The 18,196-nt window shown below is 38.2% G+C and overlaps 1 protein-coding gene across 2 annotated transcripts in view; it reads left to right on the top strand.

The window, feature by feature from the left end:
* LOC114654147 (3'-5' RNA helicase YTHDC2) overlaps positions 1-18,196 on the top strand; it is a 137,275-nt gene that overhangs the window by 59,119 nt on the left and 59,960 nt on the right. For both annotated transcript variants that reach the window (XM_051929869.1, XM_051929868.1), the window contains 3 exons: positions 2,049-2,114; positions 2,969-3,147; positions 5,605-5,701. In XM_051929869.1, the coding sequence (XP_051785829.1) occupies positions 2,049-2,114; positions 2,969-3,147; positions 5,605-5,701 (342 nt within the window). The remainder of the gene's footprint in view (positions 1-2,048; positions 2,115-2,968; positions 3,148-5,604; positions 5,702-18,196) is intronic.

Here is an 18,196-nt window from a genome sequence, read left to right as displayed (position 1 = left end):
CACTGAGTGGTTAAATGAGCCAAATACACGTGTATCCCTGAGAAGAAACTACTTTAGTTTGCTTAAAAACCAGCGCAAAATACTTGTCTTATATATGGATAGAAACACCAAGATGATCCCCAAGTGTTTCAAAATAATGTACTATGGACAGGTATAGTAAACCTTAGAACTCTTTGGACAACACAGGTCCAATTATGTATTGCTTATAGCTAATACAGTGTTCAACAAGTAGAATATTATACTTAGAGTAAATTATGGCGTGGTAATGTGATAGCGCTGAAATGCTTTTCTGCCTCAGGACCATGAATTATTCTTTTTACCAAAATATTCCTAAGAAGAATCTCTGGTCTTCTGTCCATGGCCTGAAACTAAACCCATAATTGGGTTATGCAGCAGGACAGTAAACCAAAGTACAAAAGCAAGTCTAGAACTGAATAGCTTAGAAAACCAAAATTAATCAAGACAAAGTCTTGAATTAAACCCGAAAAGATGCTCCGTCAGGACCTAAAATGAGCAGTCAGCACTTCCAAACCTAGCACTTTCTTGAATTAAAGCAATTCTACTAAAGGAGTGAGCTACCCATCTCAAATCAATGTGAAAGGTGAAAGACATATCAAATTTTAGGAAGCGTTTAATTATGATTATTGCTGCTAAAGGTACTGCAACCAAGTATTGAAACTATGTGGGCAATTACTTTTTCACAAAAGAGATAGGGGGTGTTGAATAACTTTGTTCCTTGAAGAAAGAAAGCAATGATTTAAAAACTGTATTGTGTGTTCACATTGATTTCCTTTCTGTAATATTACATTTTGTCTAAATGTCTGAGGCTGTTCATTATCTAAAATATTCATAAACAGAGTATATTAGGAAGGGAACAAACACTTTTCATAGCATTGTTTATGCTATATATGTTTAGGTTCATTCGGAGTATTTTTGTAGTATATTGTATTTAATTATAAAAAAATTTCAGATTGCGTATTTTTTCATTGTAGGGTTTTTACAATAGGCTAATTTTAACTGATTTAACTGACATACACATACAGTATGTATGTGTGCATATAAAAACATAATATATGTGTGTGTGTGTATATATATATATATATATATATATATATATATATATATATATATATATATATATATATACAGTGATCCCTCGCTATATCGCGCTTCGCCTTTCGCGGCTTCACTCTATCGCGGATTTTATATGTAAGCATATTTAAATATATATCGCGAATTTTTTGCTGGTTCGCGGATTTCTGAGGACAATGGGTCTTTTAATTTCTGGTACATGCTTCCTCAGTTGGTTTGCCCAGTTGATTTCATACAAGGGACGCTATTGGCAGATGGCTGAGAAGCTACCCAACTTACTTTTCTTTCTCTCTCTCTTGCGCTGACTATCTGTGATCCTGACGTAGGGGGTGTGAGCAGGGGGGCTGTTCGCACACCTAGACGATACGGACGCTCGTCTAAAAATGCTGAAAGATTATCTTCACGTTGCTACCTTCTGTGTGCAGCTTTTAAGTATGCTGCACGGTGCTTCGCATACTTAAAAGCTCAAAGGGCACGTATTGATTTTTGACTTTGTTTCTCTCTCTCTCTGCTCCTGACGGAGGGGGTGTGAGCTGTCTCCTTCAACAGCTTTGTGCCTCGGTGCTTCGCATACTTAAGAGCCAAACAGCCCTATTGATTTGTTTGATTTACTCTCTGTTTCCTTTGAAGAGGAAGATATGTTTGCATTCTTTTAATTGTGAAATAGAACTGTCATCTCTGTCTTGACATGGAGCACAGTTTAAACTTTTGAAAAAGAGACAAATGTTTGTTTGCAGTGTTTGAATAATGTTCCTGTCTCTCTACAACCTCCTGTGTTTCTGCGCAAATCTGTGACCCAAGCATGACAATATAAAAATAACCATATAAACATATGGTTTCTACTTTGCAGATTTTCTTATTTCGCTGGTGGCTCTGGAACGCAACCCCCGCGATGGAGGAGGGATTACTGTATACAGTATATATATATTTTTTTATTTTTTATTTTTTTTAAACAGGACAGCTTTAGACTGGGCCAGACATTTCAACCAGGCTGAAATTGTGGATCTTCTTGAGTCTTCCCTGTAAGTTTTGTATTTATTCTAATAATTGCATTTGTGGTTATTATTTTTCAAAGAATAAAGAGAGTTCATTGCTTATACATAATGCTGTTATATCTTATCTTATTGCTTAAATAAAAAACTGTTTTGTTAAGAGTACTAGAACATTAATACTTAATGTTAGGATCATTTGTGAAAGGTACTGTATGTTGACTTGTTTAACTTCCATATTATTAGGTTCTTTGTACAGTGTTGTTACTTTAACACATATATAAACTGGCATACTGTGGAAATGTTGGTGTGTGTTCTACATATGCTAGCTGCAGAACCCGTCCAAGATGGCTTAAAATGTAGGTCTTGTGATTTGTATTCGATATATGAATTGTCCGTTTTGTCTGGAATGATAATACGCACCCGATCCCTTTCTAATAGTTTGATAACTATTTTATGGCAAAAGTAATATCTTTTTGATGTTATTTATAGTCAGCATAGAGCTTTTCTGCTCTTACTTTAGGAATGTATTTGTACTTCCTCTCTGTTACCTCTGGAATAGTCTTAGGTCTTCTTTCTTGAACTGTACTCCCCATACTCTAGGAAATGTGAAAGCCATTGCCAAACCTTAATCTTTTGTTTCATTAAGTACTTCATTATTCACTTTGTAGGTGTTTTGAGTCTTTAGTCTTTATAATTAATATCTGGACATCTCTTTTGTAGCATTACTGGTTGCCATGTTCACCATCTGATGGCTGATTGTTTAAGAAAAAATATTAAAAAGGAAGTGTAGGAGCAAAAATTTAATATTTGCAGAACTCAATAACTTAGAGTTATAAATGTGTAAGCAATGACAAATGTGGTTGAATTTTCCTTTTTTCTCATAGTTCATCTTTAGAGGCTGAAAATCTTGATGAAAGCATCCTTGTTCAGTCCAACAGTGGTGACCTCAATGCAGAGGACAGAGAGCTTCTGAAAATGTACCACCATAGTTTTGATGATGAAAAGGTTGACTTGGATCTGATCATGCATCTTCTTTATAATATTTGTCAAAATTCTGACGACGGTAATTAAATTCTAATTTTTTAAGCATATCTCACAAATGTATTTATGATTTGTAATATAAAAAATGGAGAATAAATAGTTCCTTACTACTTTAAAAGTAGTACTTAATTAGGCGACTTCTTTTAAAGTTATTGTAACCAGCCAGGAATTTATAAAAGTATGTGTATTTGGTTATAAAAAAATCTAGAAATGTGTATGTCATTACCTTATTACACAGAAATGTGCTAAATCTCTGTATTGTTCATCTTTTAATTTACAAACTCATTATTGCTTCTGTACCTTAGTTTATTTGGATATTTAACAAAAACCCACATTTATTTCTTGTTGGTATATCTGATATTAACAAGTTGTAGCAGATTTATAGGTACCTAATTAAGCAAACTTTTCTGATTTATAAAAAAAAAGTTTGCATTGCACTATTTATTGGAACTTATTTTGTAAGGTTGTATAAAAAGATGGCACATCCACAACCATTAGCACTTATCTCACAAATTTCATACAAAAGGTGCGTAATAGAGATACAGCAACCGGACTGACACACAGATAAACACACATGCAGGCAACTTGTCCTTTTATTAGTGGAAATACCAGGCTTGAAAACCAACAGCAAAAATTGAATCCGTGCAGAATTTTGAAATCTGAAATCGATAAAGTCCATCCAGTATTTATGTATTCTCTGCAGCACTTCTGGTTCACCATTAAATTTTGAATGCCAGACAGGGTTGAATACTAGTGACCATGACATTAATCTAAAATAAGCACAGCAAGAATGCTATGATGATACTGTATATGCATCAGTTGTTTGAACAAACAAGTGCGATTGATAGGGTTAAATCTTATTTTTTTGTGCCCAACATTTTGCATCATGTTTTGAGACAATGCTTACAGTGATGGTTTTAAGAAGACTTGCGTACCCGTTGGGAAGGATTTTGAAGGCTTACAATAAAAAATTATGGCATGCTATCCTTTATCTTTAGATATAATATGTCCTCTTTAATCTTTTGGACCAAGCACTTTTGTCTAATTGAGGTAGTGCTTCATTCATGGCATTCTTTTCCAATTGATTGGTTATTGGCATCTGGAATTGTTTTAGGCTCATGCACCCTTTACTGCTATGGACTGACACCTGATCTTTCTTGGTCATGTATTGTAATTTACTGAGGCCAGTTACCCCTGGGACAAATCCAGTGCAATACAGTTAACAATATTACACTACCAGAAAAAAACAGTTGTCATGCTGTTTAGCACTAGTGCTTACAATATCTGTTTGCCTTTGCTTATAAAGAACAGTTTTATACCTCTATGATCCATCAAGAAAGACTTTTCCACACCATTTGAAATTTATGGTTACTTGCCTGGTGTCATTTTCTGATGGGACAGTGTCTGATCACATACTGCTGCCATCAGGGGATGGCTATAAAAAATCTGAAACATTCTCTCAACAGTTACACTGTAAATAGGCTGTTTCAGGATGGCAACTTCTTTTCACCCTACACCTTTTCTGAAGTTACCCCCAGTATACCCCTATGCCATTGCACATATCTGCACATCTGTTGTTTTGGAGTGTTTTTTGTTTGTTTGTTTTTTTAAATTGGACTACAACCTTTCTGTGCAATATTCCATTGCTTGAGCCAATTGAGAATACAAAAATAAATGGACAGTTGAAAAGTACTTATGTAGGACTTAATGTGTATGTGTGTATATAGATCACAATAAAAAGCACAGCACAATGGTTCTGTCAGTAATGTTACTGTCTCATACCTCATATTCCATTTTGGGCTTAGATGTCTTACAAAGAATTTTGAATGTTCTGGAGGTGTTGTTACAGATTTACTTTCACAGACTCACAGAATGTTTTAGGTCATTTGTTGGCTCTACATTGACAAATTGTGAGCAGTTGTATACTCCATAATCATGTGGCATCCTATCTAGGCCTACTTCATTGTGATTGCTTGAGCCGGATAGCCCTGGCACTGGCTCACCATAAAGCCATTAATCTGATATGTGGCTATGAAAATCGTATTGTTATTACTCTGGATATTGGCAGCAGTTAAGGGGACTAAAATATAATCATGTGAAATAACGGTTTTAAAACCTTTGGCTGGTGAAATGACTGATTTCTACATTATTTAAGATGTAAGGTGAAATATTAATCATAACATAATATATTTCTCCCCTTCATACTTAAAACAGATTTCAGTTTCTTTTGTTGCTGTGCAGTATTGTTGATATTATATATTGGTTTTATATGGAGATCATTATTCAGAGCTTTCTACATTTTACATTGTGAATTTCCCATTGGGATTAATAAAGTATCTATCTATCTATCTATCTATCTATCTATCTATCTATCTATCTATCTATCTATCTATCTATCTATCTATCTATCTATCTATCTATCTACTGAGTTTCATATTTTTATGTACAATTTAACAGAATACTTTTTTTTAAACTTTAGGTGCTGTTTTAATTTTTCTCCCTGGATATGATGAAATTGTAGGACTTCGTGATCGAATTCTTTATGATGATAAAAGATTTTCTGACCACATCCATAGGTAAGATTTTTGAAAAATAATGTATAGTGGTATTGGAAGATGAGGAAATAATTTTTCTATGAATCTGAATGTGTCTTTGTCTGTGCTTCATATCAACAGTATCAATGTTTCAGAATTCATTAGTCTTCAGTGACTAATCTGATCTTAAAGTACTACTCACTTAACATTTTCTTCAAACATTCCTAAAAACAAATATAATTATCTCCATAAATAGCTTTTAGTACTTAATTATGTCATAAAAATATGCAGTACAACGCTGATTTATTTTTTGTGAAAGTAGTTATGTATCTGCTATAGTATGTTGTATACTTAATTTGCCCCGTGACCCTGTGTTCGGATTCAGCGGGTTGGAAAATGGATGGATGGATACTTAATTTGATCTTGCTAAATTAAACTGAGATTCTAAGATAACAACAAAATGTTTTCTTCATAATATGTAAATATTTTGTCCAGTTACTGCATGTATCCCTTTCTGTTTCACTGTATAAGTTATGCTTCCTTAACATCTGCAATCTTTTGTTTTTCTAAATATATTCCAGTAGCCAAGGCCTGAAAAATAAAAGTGAACATATAATTTTTTGTGATATCAGTTAAAAAGTTTAGAAATCTAAAACGCTTGGATGCCTAGTGACTTCCAAAAAATCTGAGTAAGTCAGATATGTTTGGACTAAAATAAATGGTTGTTATACAGTTAGGTCCATAAATATTTGGACAGAGACAACTTTTTTCTAATTTTGGTTCTGTACATTACCACAATGAATTTTAAATGAAACAACTCAGATGCAGTTGAAGTGCAGACTTTCAGCTTTAATTCAGTGGGGTGAACAAAAATAAAAATGTGAGGCAACTGAGGCTCAAAAGTAATTGGACAATTGACTCAAAGGCTATTTCATGGGCAGGTGTGGGCAAGTCTGTCGTTATGTCATTATCAGTTAAGCAGTTAAAAGGCCTGGAGTTGATTTGAGGTGTGGTGCTTACATGTGGAAGATTTTGCTGTGAACAGACAACATGTGGTCAAAGGAGCTCTCCATGCAGGTGAAAGAAGCCATCCTTAAGCTGTGAAAACAGAAAAAACCCATCCGAGAAATTGCTTCAATATTACGAGTGGCAAAATCTACAGTTTGGTACATCCTGAATTTCCCATTGGGATTAATAAAGTATCTATCTATCTATCTATCTATCTATCTATCTATCTATCTATCCATCCATCCATCCATCCATCCATCCATCCATCCATCCATCCATCCATCCATCCATCCATCCATCCATCCATCCATCCATCCATCCTGAGAAAGAAAGCAAGCACTGGTGAACTCAGCAATGCAAAAAGACCTGGACGTCCACGGAAGACAACAGTGGTGGATGATCGCAGAATCATTTCCATGGTGAAGAGATACCCCTTCACAACAGCCAACCAAGTGAACAACACTCTCCAGGGAGTAGGCGTATCGATATCCAAGTCTACCATAAAGAGGAGACTGCATGAAAGTAAATACAGAGGGTGCACTGCACGGTGCAAGCTACTCATAAGCCTCAACAATAGAAAGGCTAGATTGGACTTTGCTAAAGAACATCTAAAAAAGCTAGCACAGTTCTGGAAATACATTCTTTGGACAGATGAAACCAAGATCAACCTCTACCAGAATGATGGCAAAAAAAAAAGTATGGAGAAGGTGTGGAACAGCTCATTATCCAAAGCATACCACATCATCTGTAAAACACAGTGGAGGCAGTGTGATGGCTTGGGCATGCATGGCTGCCAGTGGCACTGGGACACTGGTGTTTATTGATGATGTGACACAGGACAGAAGCAGCAGAATGAATTCTGAGGTGTTCAGAGACATACTGTCTGCTCAGATCCAGCTAAATGCAGTCAAATTGATTGGGCGATGTTTCATGATACAGATGGACAGTGACCCAAAACATACAGCCAAAGCAGCCCAGGAGTTTATTAAAGCAAAGAAGTGGAAAATTCTTGAATGGCCAAGTCAGTCACCTGATCTTAACCCAATTGAGCATGCATTTCACTTGTTGAAGACTAAACTTCAGACAGAAAGGCCCACAGACAAACAGCAACTGAAAGCCGCTGTAGTAAAGGCCTGGCAGAGCATTAAAAAGGAGGAAACCCAGCATCTGGTGATGTCCATGAGTTTAAGACTTCAAGCTGTCATTGCCAGCAAAGGGTTTTCAACCAAGTATTAGAAATGAACATTTTATTTCCAGTTATTTAATTTGTCCAATTACTTTTGAGCCCCTGAAATGAAGGGACTGTGTAAAAAAAATCCTTTAGTTGCCTCACATTTTTATGCAATCGTTTTACTCACCCCACTGAATTAACACTAGAATTACCAGAGTCTATGAAAAAACTCATAGATCCGACCCACCTTAAAACCGTTCTCACCTCTCTTTTTTCTTCTAAATGTGCTGATTAAGACGAGCAGCAAGTAGCCGGCTGTTCCATCCCCCACCGTCGCAGAACGTTCACTAAGTTTTCCCAGCTCATGCCTTGTTTGATTATAATTATCTGGGAGTGAGTAAACTGCTGGAGTTTTAGAATGGAAATAATAGATCGTTATTTGGAATACACGCATTTCATGTGTGTTCCGTTTCTACAGTAATCTGTGTAAACACATTGCTAAAACAGAAACATTTTCATATTTTAGTAATAAATGTTACAAAATGCAGGCATAAACTATAGAATATGTGAAGCCTGAAGTCCAAACATCAAATAAACACTTTCACAAATGGTTCAAGGATGATACAACAGCTTCCGTGGCTTAACGCTACGGTTTGCTGACTTGGAGCACAGCTGCCCTACCGTGCTACAGAGACGTGAGTTCGATTCTCAGCTTTGAAGAAAGTGGGTTTTTTTTTCCTCAAACGGACATTAAATTTATAAATTGGTATGCACTGTAAATCGTTAACTTTAAAATGTCAATCGCGGTTATTTCTGTTGATTAATTCATGCTTTTTTACTTAGAGTCAGAACAGGAGCTTTTTCAGCTTATTCAGCTTCTGATCTGACTCAAACAGCGCCAGTATAACTTCACATCCGATCTGACGCTGTTCGTTTTCAAATAATATTGCATTACTTCGACGATGTTTTCTGATTGGTACTATTCGCATCATAAAATGATTTCTTCAAAACTTCACATATATTTGTCTCTTTCTTTTTTTAAAATGTGCGTTGTAGCACTCAGCAACTGGCCACCTGCATGTTCTTGCGCACACTGAATAAGACAGCGCTATATGCAATCATCAGATTCAAATGTTAACAGTTATATAGCACGGAATGGAAATCAGCAGTTCTTAGCATTCCACCACGCAAGCTGTCATATCAACCGCCTACTGTAACTTGCTTTCTGTTTTCTTCTGTTATAGTCTTGAATTAATGTGCACTTGTTTTGTTATACTTTTACATCAACATATGTTCCTGTGTTTGAGCTACATGGGCATACTCAAAAAATACACGTGTAATGCCACGAAAAGTGCATGCAGACACTTCAGTTCACAAGCATTGGTACGACAATGCAGCCACAAGTACACTGCAGAGCTTTAACGCGTCTTTATGTGAAAACAGCAGTATCAGATGGGGAGTGTCTGATGATTGCATATAGCGCTGAAGTTACTGCTCTTTACTATGCTTTCCTCTGCATGTCCTGGAGTACAAAAGAAACAGCATACAGCAACACGTGGGGACTGGCAACATTGGGGGAAAAAAACACGCGGTCATATGTATCATGATACACTGCAGAACTATAGCGCGTCTTTATGTGAAAACAGCAGTGTCAGATAGGGTAGGAAAGGATCCTGAACGCGACTGAGACAATGAAAAGTGAATTTAAAAAAAAATAAAGCTAACCTTTACAAATATCATAAATTACACCGGCTGTTACAGACTAAAATCAAACGTATCTTTTTATTCTAAAATAGTGAAAATAAGAACACTTCTCAAAAGGGAGTTGTGCAGGATCGAACTCATGACCTTCTGATTCCCAGTCAGCGACTGATACTTTTGCACCACGGAAGCAGTGATCGCTAATGCGTGTCAATGTCACACACTAAGGTGGCTTTTTTTGGTGGTGGCTTTTTTTTTGTACCTTTTGTGAAAGTGTTTCTTTGATATTTGGACTTCAGGCTTCATACATTATATAGTTTATGCCTACATTTTGTCATTTGCTACTAGAATATATAAAACGTTTCTGTTTTAACAATGCGTTTACACAGATTGCTGTAGAAATGCAACACATATGAAATGCGTGTGTTCCAAATAACAATCTATTATTTCTACTCTAAAACTCCACTTCACTCCCAGATAATCAATCAAGGCATGAGCTGGGAAAAGCTCGTTTACGTTCTAAGTCGTTGGGGGGATGGAATAGCCGGCTGCTGGCAGCATGTCTTTATCAGTACATTTAGATGACAAAAGACGCTGGCGGAGAGGTGAGAACGGTTTTAAGAAGCGATTTAAGGTGGGCCGGATCTACAAGTTTTTTCATAGGCTCTGGTAATTCTAGTGTTAAAGCTGAAAGTCTGCACTTCAACTGCATCTGAGTTGTTTCATTTAAAATTCACTGTGGTAATGTACAGAACCAAAATTAGAAAAAAGTTGTCTCTGTCCAAATATTTATGGACCTAACTGTATGTATGATTAATTCATTTTAGAATAATAAGTAGCCACACTTTTCAAACTGATGAAAACGTAAGCTTGAAACCTTTTACTAATTGTGATCAAAAATAAGATGAGCAAGAAATTGTAATTTAAATGTAATCAAATAATAAAATCTACCGAGTTCTTTAAATGTGTGTGGTTTATATATTATTTAATTAAGGATATGAAATGGACGTACTGCATATGAATTGCAGAGAAAGCAGTTGTAGATAGTTGGTTCTTTTAATGTTAAGGGCAGAATCTCTGTACAGAAAAACCTACTTCCTTAAATAGATATACTGAGTAAATTTTTAGGAACACCTGTATACACCTGCTTATCCATGGTATAATGGTGTTGGCAGTGTTTTATCGGTATAGTTTGGGGTAATTAATACCAATCAATCATTTCTTGAATGCCATGTTCTATTTTAGTATTGCTGCTGATCATGTGCATGCCTTTATGGATACAATTTACCCATCATCTAATGGCTACTTAAAGCACGATAATGTACTATGTCCCAAAAAATAAATAATCACGAAATAGTTTCAAGAACATGACAATTAGTTCAGTGTTTTTCAGTGTACCTTCTAGTCAGTGGATCTGAATCGAATAGAATGCCTTAGGGAAGTGATAGAAGAGAAGATTTTCAGTATGAATGTGCAGCTGACAAGTCTGCATAAACTGCATGGTGCATTCATGGCATTGTTATGAAGATTTGAAGCTGTTTTGAGTGCAAAAGAAGGCTCTATCCATTATTAGTTTGAGCATCCCTATTCTGAAATGCTCCAAAAACTAAAACTGCTGTTGTTCAGTTAGGATGATCCTGTAGGATTCGATGTAAGGTTGAAAGAATTGGTATTGCTCTTGAAAATATTAATTGTAAAATATGCATTCAGAGTAAACAATGTGTCTTACCTACTGGCGTAGTGCAAGAATTTGAGGACACCGCCCTAAAATAAAGCATTTACATATAAACCCCGATGTAACTTTCCCATATTTAGCATTACATACCTCTTGTCCAAAGAAGCAACTAGACGTCTTTTAGTGCCCCTGTACACACTGCAGCTAAAACTGTCATTATCCTGATATTTTTCTGATATGCTTTTTTTGTTTTTAACTGCTAGAGACTAACTAATTTTGCAGTTGATTCAACTCCTGTCTGTCCTGAATGTGCCCCGCATGCACAAAATGAATTAAACAGATTTGTCAGACAGATGCCAGCTAAAAGGTGCTGGCTGCTGTACTTTACATTGTTTCCGTTCCAGATGTCAGCAAATTTGTAAGCTCATGATGCCAAGGAAGAGAATCAAGAATCGGTTTGGTTTGAGTGTATTTATCAGTGAAGGTGTTCTGTAAATAGAAAGAAGTGGCTCAAAGGCAATAGTATTTATCTTGACTTACAGAAAGCATTTGATAAGGTGCCACATGAGAGGTTGGGCATCAATCTGAAAGAAATGGGAGTTCAGGGTGATGTCTGTAGATGGGTACAAAATTGGCTCAGACACAGGAAGCAGAGGGTTATGATGCGAAGAACCTTATCAGAATTGGCTGATGTTAAGAGTGGTGTTTCACAGGGGTAACTGCTAGGGCTGCTGCTATTTTTAATACATATAAATGATTTGGATATGAATATTAGTAACAAGCTGGTTAAAATAGGTAGATTAGCAGATTATCTGGAACCCTATGAATCATTACAGAGAGACCTGGACCTGGACAGCATATAGTCTTGTGCAGATTAAATTTAATGTTAGTAAATATAAAGTACTAGCAAAATAAACGCGCCTCGCAGCGGCGAAGTACTGCCTTAAAATTGTTATTAAGAAGAAAAGTAAACATTTTTAAACTGAGAGAAAATATACAAATAATTATTTGTTAAGGATCTCTTTGTATACCACGTTGTCAGTTTGGCCCTCCGGTTGTAATATGACCAAGCTGTGCGCTGAGCTTACTCTTGAGCATGCAATGTACAGTTGGCCATGTGAAAAGCAATCATGCCTCAAATCAGTGCCAACCTTTTGTAGGGTTTGTCCCTGAGACTTATTAATTGTCATTGCAAAGCAGAGCCTTACTGGGAACTGGATGCGTTTGAATTGAATTTGGAGATCAGAGGGTATTACGGGGATGCGAGGAATAAAAACTCTCTCCCCTGAGCCACTGCCAGTAAAAATAGTTGCCTCAATTAGGTTCTTTTGCAGACACATGACCTGAAGTCTCGTGCCATTACAAAGTTTTGGTGGCTGTACGCAAATCCACAATTGGCTTTTTTGAGCCAAACCTGTTGTTTTCTTACGAGGGTTGTCTGAGTTCCACGTGGAATTTTATCGTTTGTCGAGTGTCAGCCTGTCGAAACCTGTTCTGCTGTGTAGAGGGATTATTCAAGTGGTTGCATGTTTTTGTTCAGATGTTTTGCTCCCTCTCTTCCTTCAGAATGAACAGGAGAAGCAAACGAACTGAGAGTGCGCAGCCGGCGCTAGCGGCGAAGCTCCCGACTCCGTGCGTGCGTGACTTTCGAGTGATGATTTTTTACGACTTTTCAGATGGTTTAACAGCTAAAGAGTGCTGCCAAAAACTTTCTCGCATCTTCAAGAAGAATGCTCCAAAGAAGACGATGGTTTTTAAGTGGTTCCAGCGCTTCAGCACAGGCCACTTCAACTTTGACGATGAAGAACGTGAACCGAAACCGCGAAGTTCGACTGATGGCAGAAATGCTGATCGTGTGAAGGAGTTCCTGGAAGAAGATGGTCGTGTGACCATCAGGAAAATTGCCCTGGAACTTGGGATGACCCGGTATGCTGTCGACACCATCATTCAACGAGATCTTGGCTTTACAAAGAACCCCTGCGAGGCCACAACTTCGAAACTCGAGAGGAACTGATTGCAGCTGTCAAAGAACAGCTGGACAACCTCCCAAAGACAGCCTTTCGTGAGTGTTTTGGGGCGTGGGTCAGAAGAGCCCAAAAGTGCATTGATGTTGGCGATGAATACTTGGAAAAAGTTTAAAAAGGATCGAAGTACATGAGAAAAATAGAAAAAAAAAATCCTTGGCTACTTATTTCGAGTGATTCCGCGCGGAACCCAGACAACCCTCGTATGAGCCGTCTTTTTATTATTGGGATCATACCTAGAAACAGAAGCTCTATTAACTTGTTGATTTGCCTGCGAGTATTTAGCGACAGCGTCTCTATGAACTTATGGATTTGCCTGCAAGTATTTAGCAACAGCGTGTTTATTAACTTGTGCATTTTTCTGCGAGTATTTGGCGGCAGCGTCACGAAGTTGTTTCCGTCTAGCTGCATCAGAAAATGTACCACGACGTCTGACACACTTCCTTTTTACTGTTTTCTCACAGCTTGGATTGCTGCTGTCATAATCGGTTTGAGTTTCATGGTTTATTTCAATTACGTTAGTATTTGCAGGACTTGTTGTGTTGAAGTGACATTCGGCATCTGTCAAGCGTGGTAAGCATACAGCCGGTTTCATCGATAACTTCGCATCCAGCTTTTGAGAGTTGAAACATTCATAAACATCAAGTGTCCACTACTCAAATCGTCACCTGTGAATCTAAGATGTTTAAGAGGCATTGGCGGTTCTCCAAACGTGTAACATAGGCAGGCAGGCAATGATGTGGGAGGCGTGGGGATGGGGGACGCAATATAGGCAGGCAGCCAACTACGTGGGAGGCCGGGGGATGCAGGACGCAACCTCGCCTCACATGGCAACCAAGCTGCAGGCTATGGATGTATTTATGTATGTAAGTAGGATTCAGTTATGACCGTTACGCATAGAATTTCAAATGAAACCTGCTTAACTTTTGTAAGTAATCCGTAAGGAATGAGCCTGCCAAATTTCAGCCTTCTACCTACACGGGAAGTTGGAGAATTAGTGATGAGTGAGTCAGTGAGTGAGGGCTTTGCCTTTTATTAGTATAGATTTCACATAGGAAGTAAAAATGTTAAGTTTGAATACACAATGGGAGGTCTGAAAGTCAAAAGTACTCCTTATTAGAAGGATTTAGGAGTCATAGTGGATTCTACACTATCAACTTCCAGACAGTGTTCAGAGGCCATTAAGAAAGCTAAGAGAAGGTTAGGTTATATATATAGCATGATGGATAGAGTACAAGTTAAAGGAGGTTATGCTCAAGCTTTATAAAGCACTGGTGAGGCCTCATCTGGATTACTGCGTGCAGTTTTGGTTTCGAGGCTACAAAAATGACATAGCAGAGCTAGAAAAAGTCCAGAGAAGAGCAAATAGGTGGATTCCAGAGCTACAGCAGATAAATTATGAAGTAAGATTAAAAGAAAATTAAGAGAAGACATGATTGAAGTGTTTAAAATTATGAAGGGAATTAGTACAGTGGATCAAGACTGTTATTTTAAATTGAGTTCATCAAAAACATGAGGACACAGTTGGAAACCTGTGAAGGGAAATTTTGCACAAACATTAGGAAGTTTTTCTTCACACAGAGAACCAGAGACACTTGGAATAATCTATCAAGTAGTGTGGTAGGCAGTAGGACTTTAGGGACTTTCAAAACTTGAGTTGATGTTATTTTAGAAGAATTAAGTGGATAGGACTAGCTAACTTTTTTGGGGTGAATGGCCTGTTCTCGTCCAGACTTTTGTAATTTTCTATGGAATATTTGGATGCATGTCATTTCCACTAATCATACTTCTGTAAAACATCAGATCTGTGTGACAAATGAGTGAATAAATGGAAATTGAGCTGCAGTGTAAATGTTGCCTATTTTGGTTTCAAAGATCAACCACAATATGTTTTATGCTGCACTATATATGCAGTTACTATCAACAACACTGCAGCATTCATGAAAAAGAGTAATCTAAAACAACAAAAATTGCAATAACTCATCAGATTATATAGACCAAATCAGGACAATTCAGACTGGATAATCCTAAAACTAAATGTAGTGAAACATACATATTAAAAAAAAAACTAAACAGCGAAATCAGACCTGTATGGTATCCTTAAATCCTGGACCATTTCCTGTATTTAAGACCTTTTTTCCTGCCAGTCTCTAGAAAACACTATGGTTGTTTTACTTCAGTATATTTAAAAATCGTCTGCCTCTCCACTGAAATCCAAAACTATTCAAACAAATTTTGTTTTGTGCATTGGAGCTGGGGAGTCCTCTACAGCGTATCTTCAATCTGAGCCTGGAACAGGGGAGAGTCCTGAGGCTTTGGAAAACATCTTGCATCACCCCAGTCCCAAAGGTATCACGTCCTAGTGAGCTGAATGACTTCCGCCCTGACGTCACATGTGATAAAGACCATGGAGCGGCTACTGCTTCACCACCTGAGGCCACAGGTCCGCCACACCCTCTACCCTCTGTAGTTCGCATACCAGGAGAAGGTGGGAGAGGAGGATGCCATCATCTATATGCTTCACCGATCCCTCTCCCACTTGGACAGAGGCAGTGGTGCTGTAAGAAATATGTTTCTGGAGTCCTGCCATGTGCAAAAGTTCACTGACGACACTGCTATCGTGGGCTGCACGGAGTGGGCAGGAGGAGGAGTATAGGAACCTAATCAAGGACTTTCTTAAATGGTGCGACTCAAACCACCTACAACTAAACACCAGCAAAACCAAGGAGCTGGTGGTGGATTTTAGGAGGACCAGGCCCCTCATGGACCCCGTGATCATCAGAGGTGACTGTGTGCAGAGGGTGCAGACCTATAAATACCTGGGAGTGCAGCTGGATGATAAATTGGATTGGACTGCCAATACTGATGCTCTGTGCAGGAGAGGACAGAGCCGACTATACCTCCTTAGAAGGCTGGTGTCCTTCAACATCTGCAATAAGATGCTGTAGATGTTCTATTAGACGGTTGTGGCGAGCTCCCTCTTCTACGCGGTGGTGTGCTGGGGAGGCAGCATAAAGAAGAGGGACGCCTCACGCCTGGACAAACTGGTGAGGAAAGCAGGCTCTATTGTAGGCACGGAGCTGGACAGTTTGACATCCGTGGCAGAGCGACGGGCGCTGAGCAGGCTCCTGTCAATCATGGAGAATTCACTGCATCCACTGAACAGTATCATCTCCAGACAGAGGAGCAGCTTCAGCAAAACTGACAGACTGAGGAGATCACTCCTCCTCCACACTATGCGACTCTTCAGTTCCACCCGAGGGAGTAAACGTTAACATTATACAAATTTACTGTCCGTTATACCTGTATTTTTATCAGTGTTTAATTTAATATTGTTTTTATCAGTATGCTGCTGCTGGAGTATGTGAATTTCCCCTTGGGATTAATACAGTATCTATCTGTCTGTCTGCCTGCCTGTCTGTCTGTCTGTCAGTCCGTCTGTCCTGTACCTGTTCAGTTTGTTGCAATTCTGGGATAAATTGCTGAGGCATTAACGTATAGTAATGAAACATTCTGAGACCCAAAGTATTATATACTTATTTCTATTCAAATACTGTATATCCTAATTTCTACCTATGTCTGGGGCTGTCAGGTTGCTCTGCATGTATTTATAAGTAAACCTGTGGTCATCTGCAATGGTAAAAGGTGGGCAGGGATGACAAGGAGAAGAGGTTTTTGTCAAGCTTACTGCAATTCTTAGTTTGTAGTAATCTCCAATCAGCATTTCAACAGACTCCACCCCCCCCACCCCCCCTTCCACTGATGATTTAATTATAGCCATTATCTTTGGTAGCTTGGCAATGGCTTGTGTTAGTTCCTTGATTTGGGCAGCGCCTAGATGTTTTCTTACCATGATCTTTGTTGTCTACTAGCGAACTTATGCATATTTTAAGCATTTGCCTGCCTGTTGCCTGTAATGCCATGTGATACAAAAATAGTTTCTCACTGTTTTGTTAAGCCTCAAAATGCACAAAATGTTTTTCTTTTTTTTAAAATTTAATTGTATATTTTTGTGCCTGGCTTGGTAGAGGTCTGTTGAATGAGGGGAGCCGGGTGCTGCAGAGCCAGTCATCAAACCCTTTGAAAAGGATGTGAAAAGGACTTCGTTAAGAGAATTGATGAATCAGTAAATGTGCCTAATGACACCAGTAACAGCATAGGCAATTCTGCGTAGCATCCATCTTCTGACTTCATGACTAAATAAAGATAAAATTGCTGTTTTAGTGAAAGTACAAACATCCCATGCCAAAATATAGGCAAAGCATTTTAACATGTAGTATAGCTATCAACTGACACCACTTATCTAAACTATGTTTGCTATTGTTATGCCATACAGAGATGCAAAAGTCAAAATGACAAAATATTATAATAGCTGACAGAAGCACTTCTCACAGGCATGGAGCCAAGTAACAGCAGTAATTTATGTGTGTGTGTGTCTGTCTCTTCTTTCGTGCTCATTACAATGTACATAATTAATATATACAGTGTATCTGGAAAATATTCACAGCACATCACTTTTTCCACATTTTGTTATGTTACAGCCTTATTCCAAAATGGATTAAATTCATTTTTTCCCTCAGAATTCTACACAAAACACCCCATATCCTGACTAGTCTCCCAGTTCCTGCCGCTGAAAAACATCCCCACAGCATGATGCTGCCACCACCATGCTTCACTGTAGGGATGGTATTGGCCTGGTGATGAGCGGTGCCTGGTTTCCTCCAAACGTGACGCCTGGCATTCACACCAAAGAGTTCAATCTTTGTCTCATCAGACCAGAGAATTTTCTTTCTCATGGTCTGAGAGTCCTTCAGGTGCCTTTTGGCAAACTCCAGGTGGGCTGCCAAGTGCCTTTTACTAAGGAGTGGCTTCCGTCTGGCCACTCTACCATACAGGCCTGATTGGTGGATTGCTGCAGAGATGGTTGTCCTTCTGGAAGGTTCTCCTCTCTCCACAGA

The sequence above is a fragment of the Erpetoichthys calabaricus genome, chromosome 7, assembly GCF_900747795.2.
Source record: "Erpetoichthys calabaricus chromosome 7, fErpCal1.3, whole genome shotgun sequence".
Lineage (NCBI taxonomy): Eukaryota > Metazoa > Chordata > Cladistia > Polypteriformes > Polypteridae > Erpetoichthys > Erpetoichthys calabaricus.
Note: the sequence above shows the minus strand (reverse complement) of the source record. Positions and strands in the feature narration are given on the sequence as shown.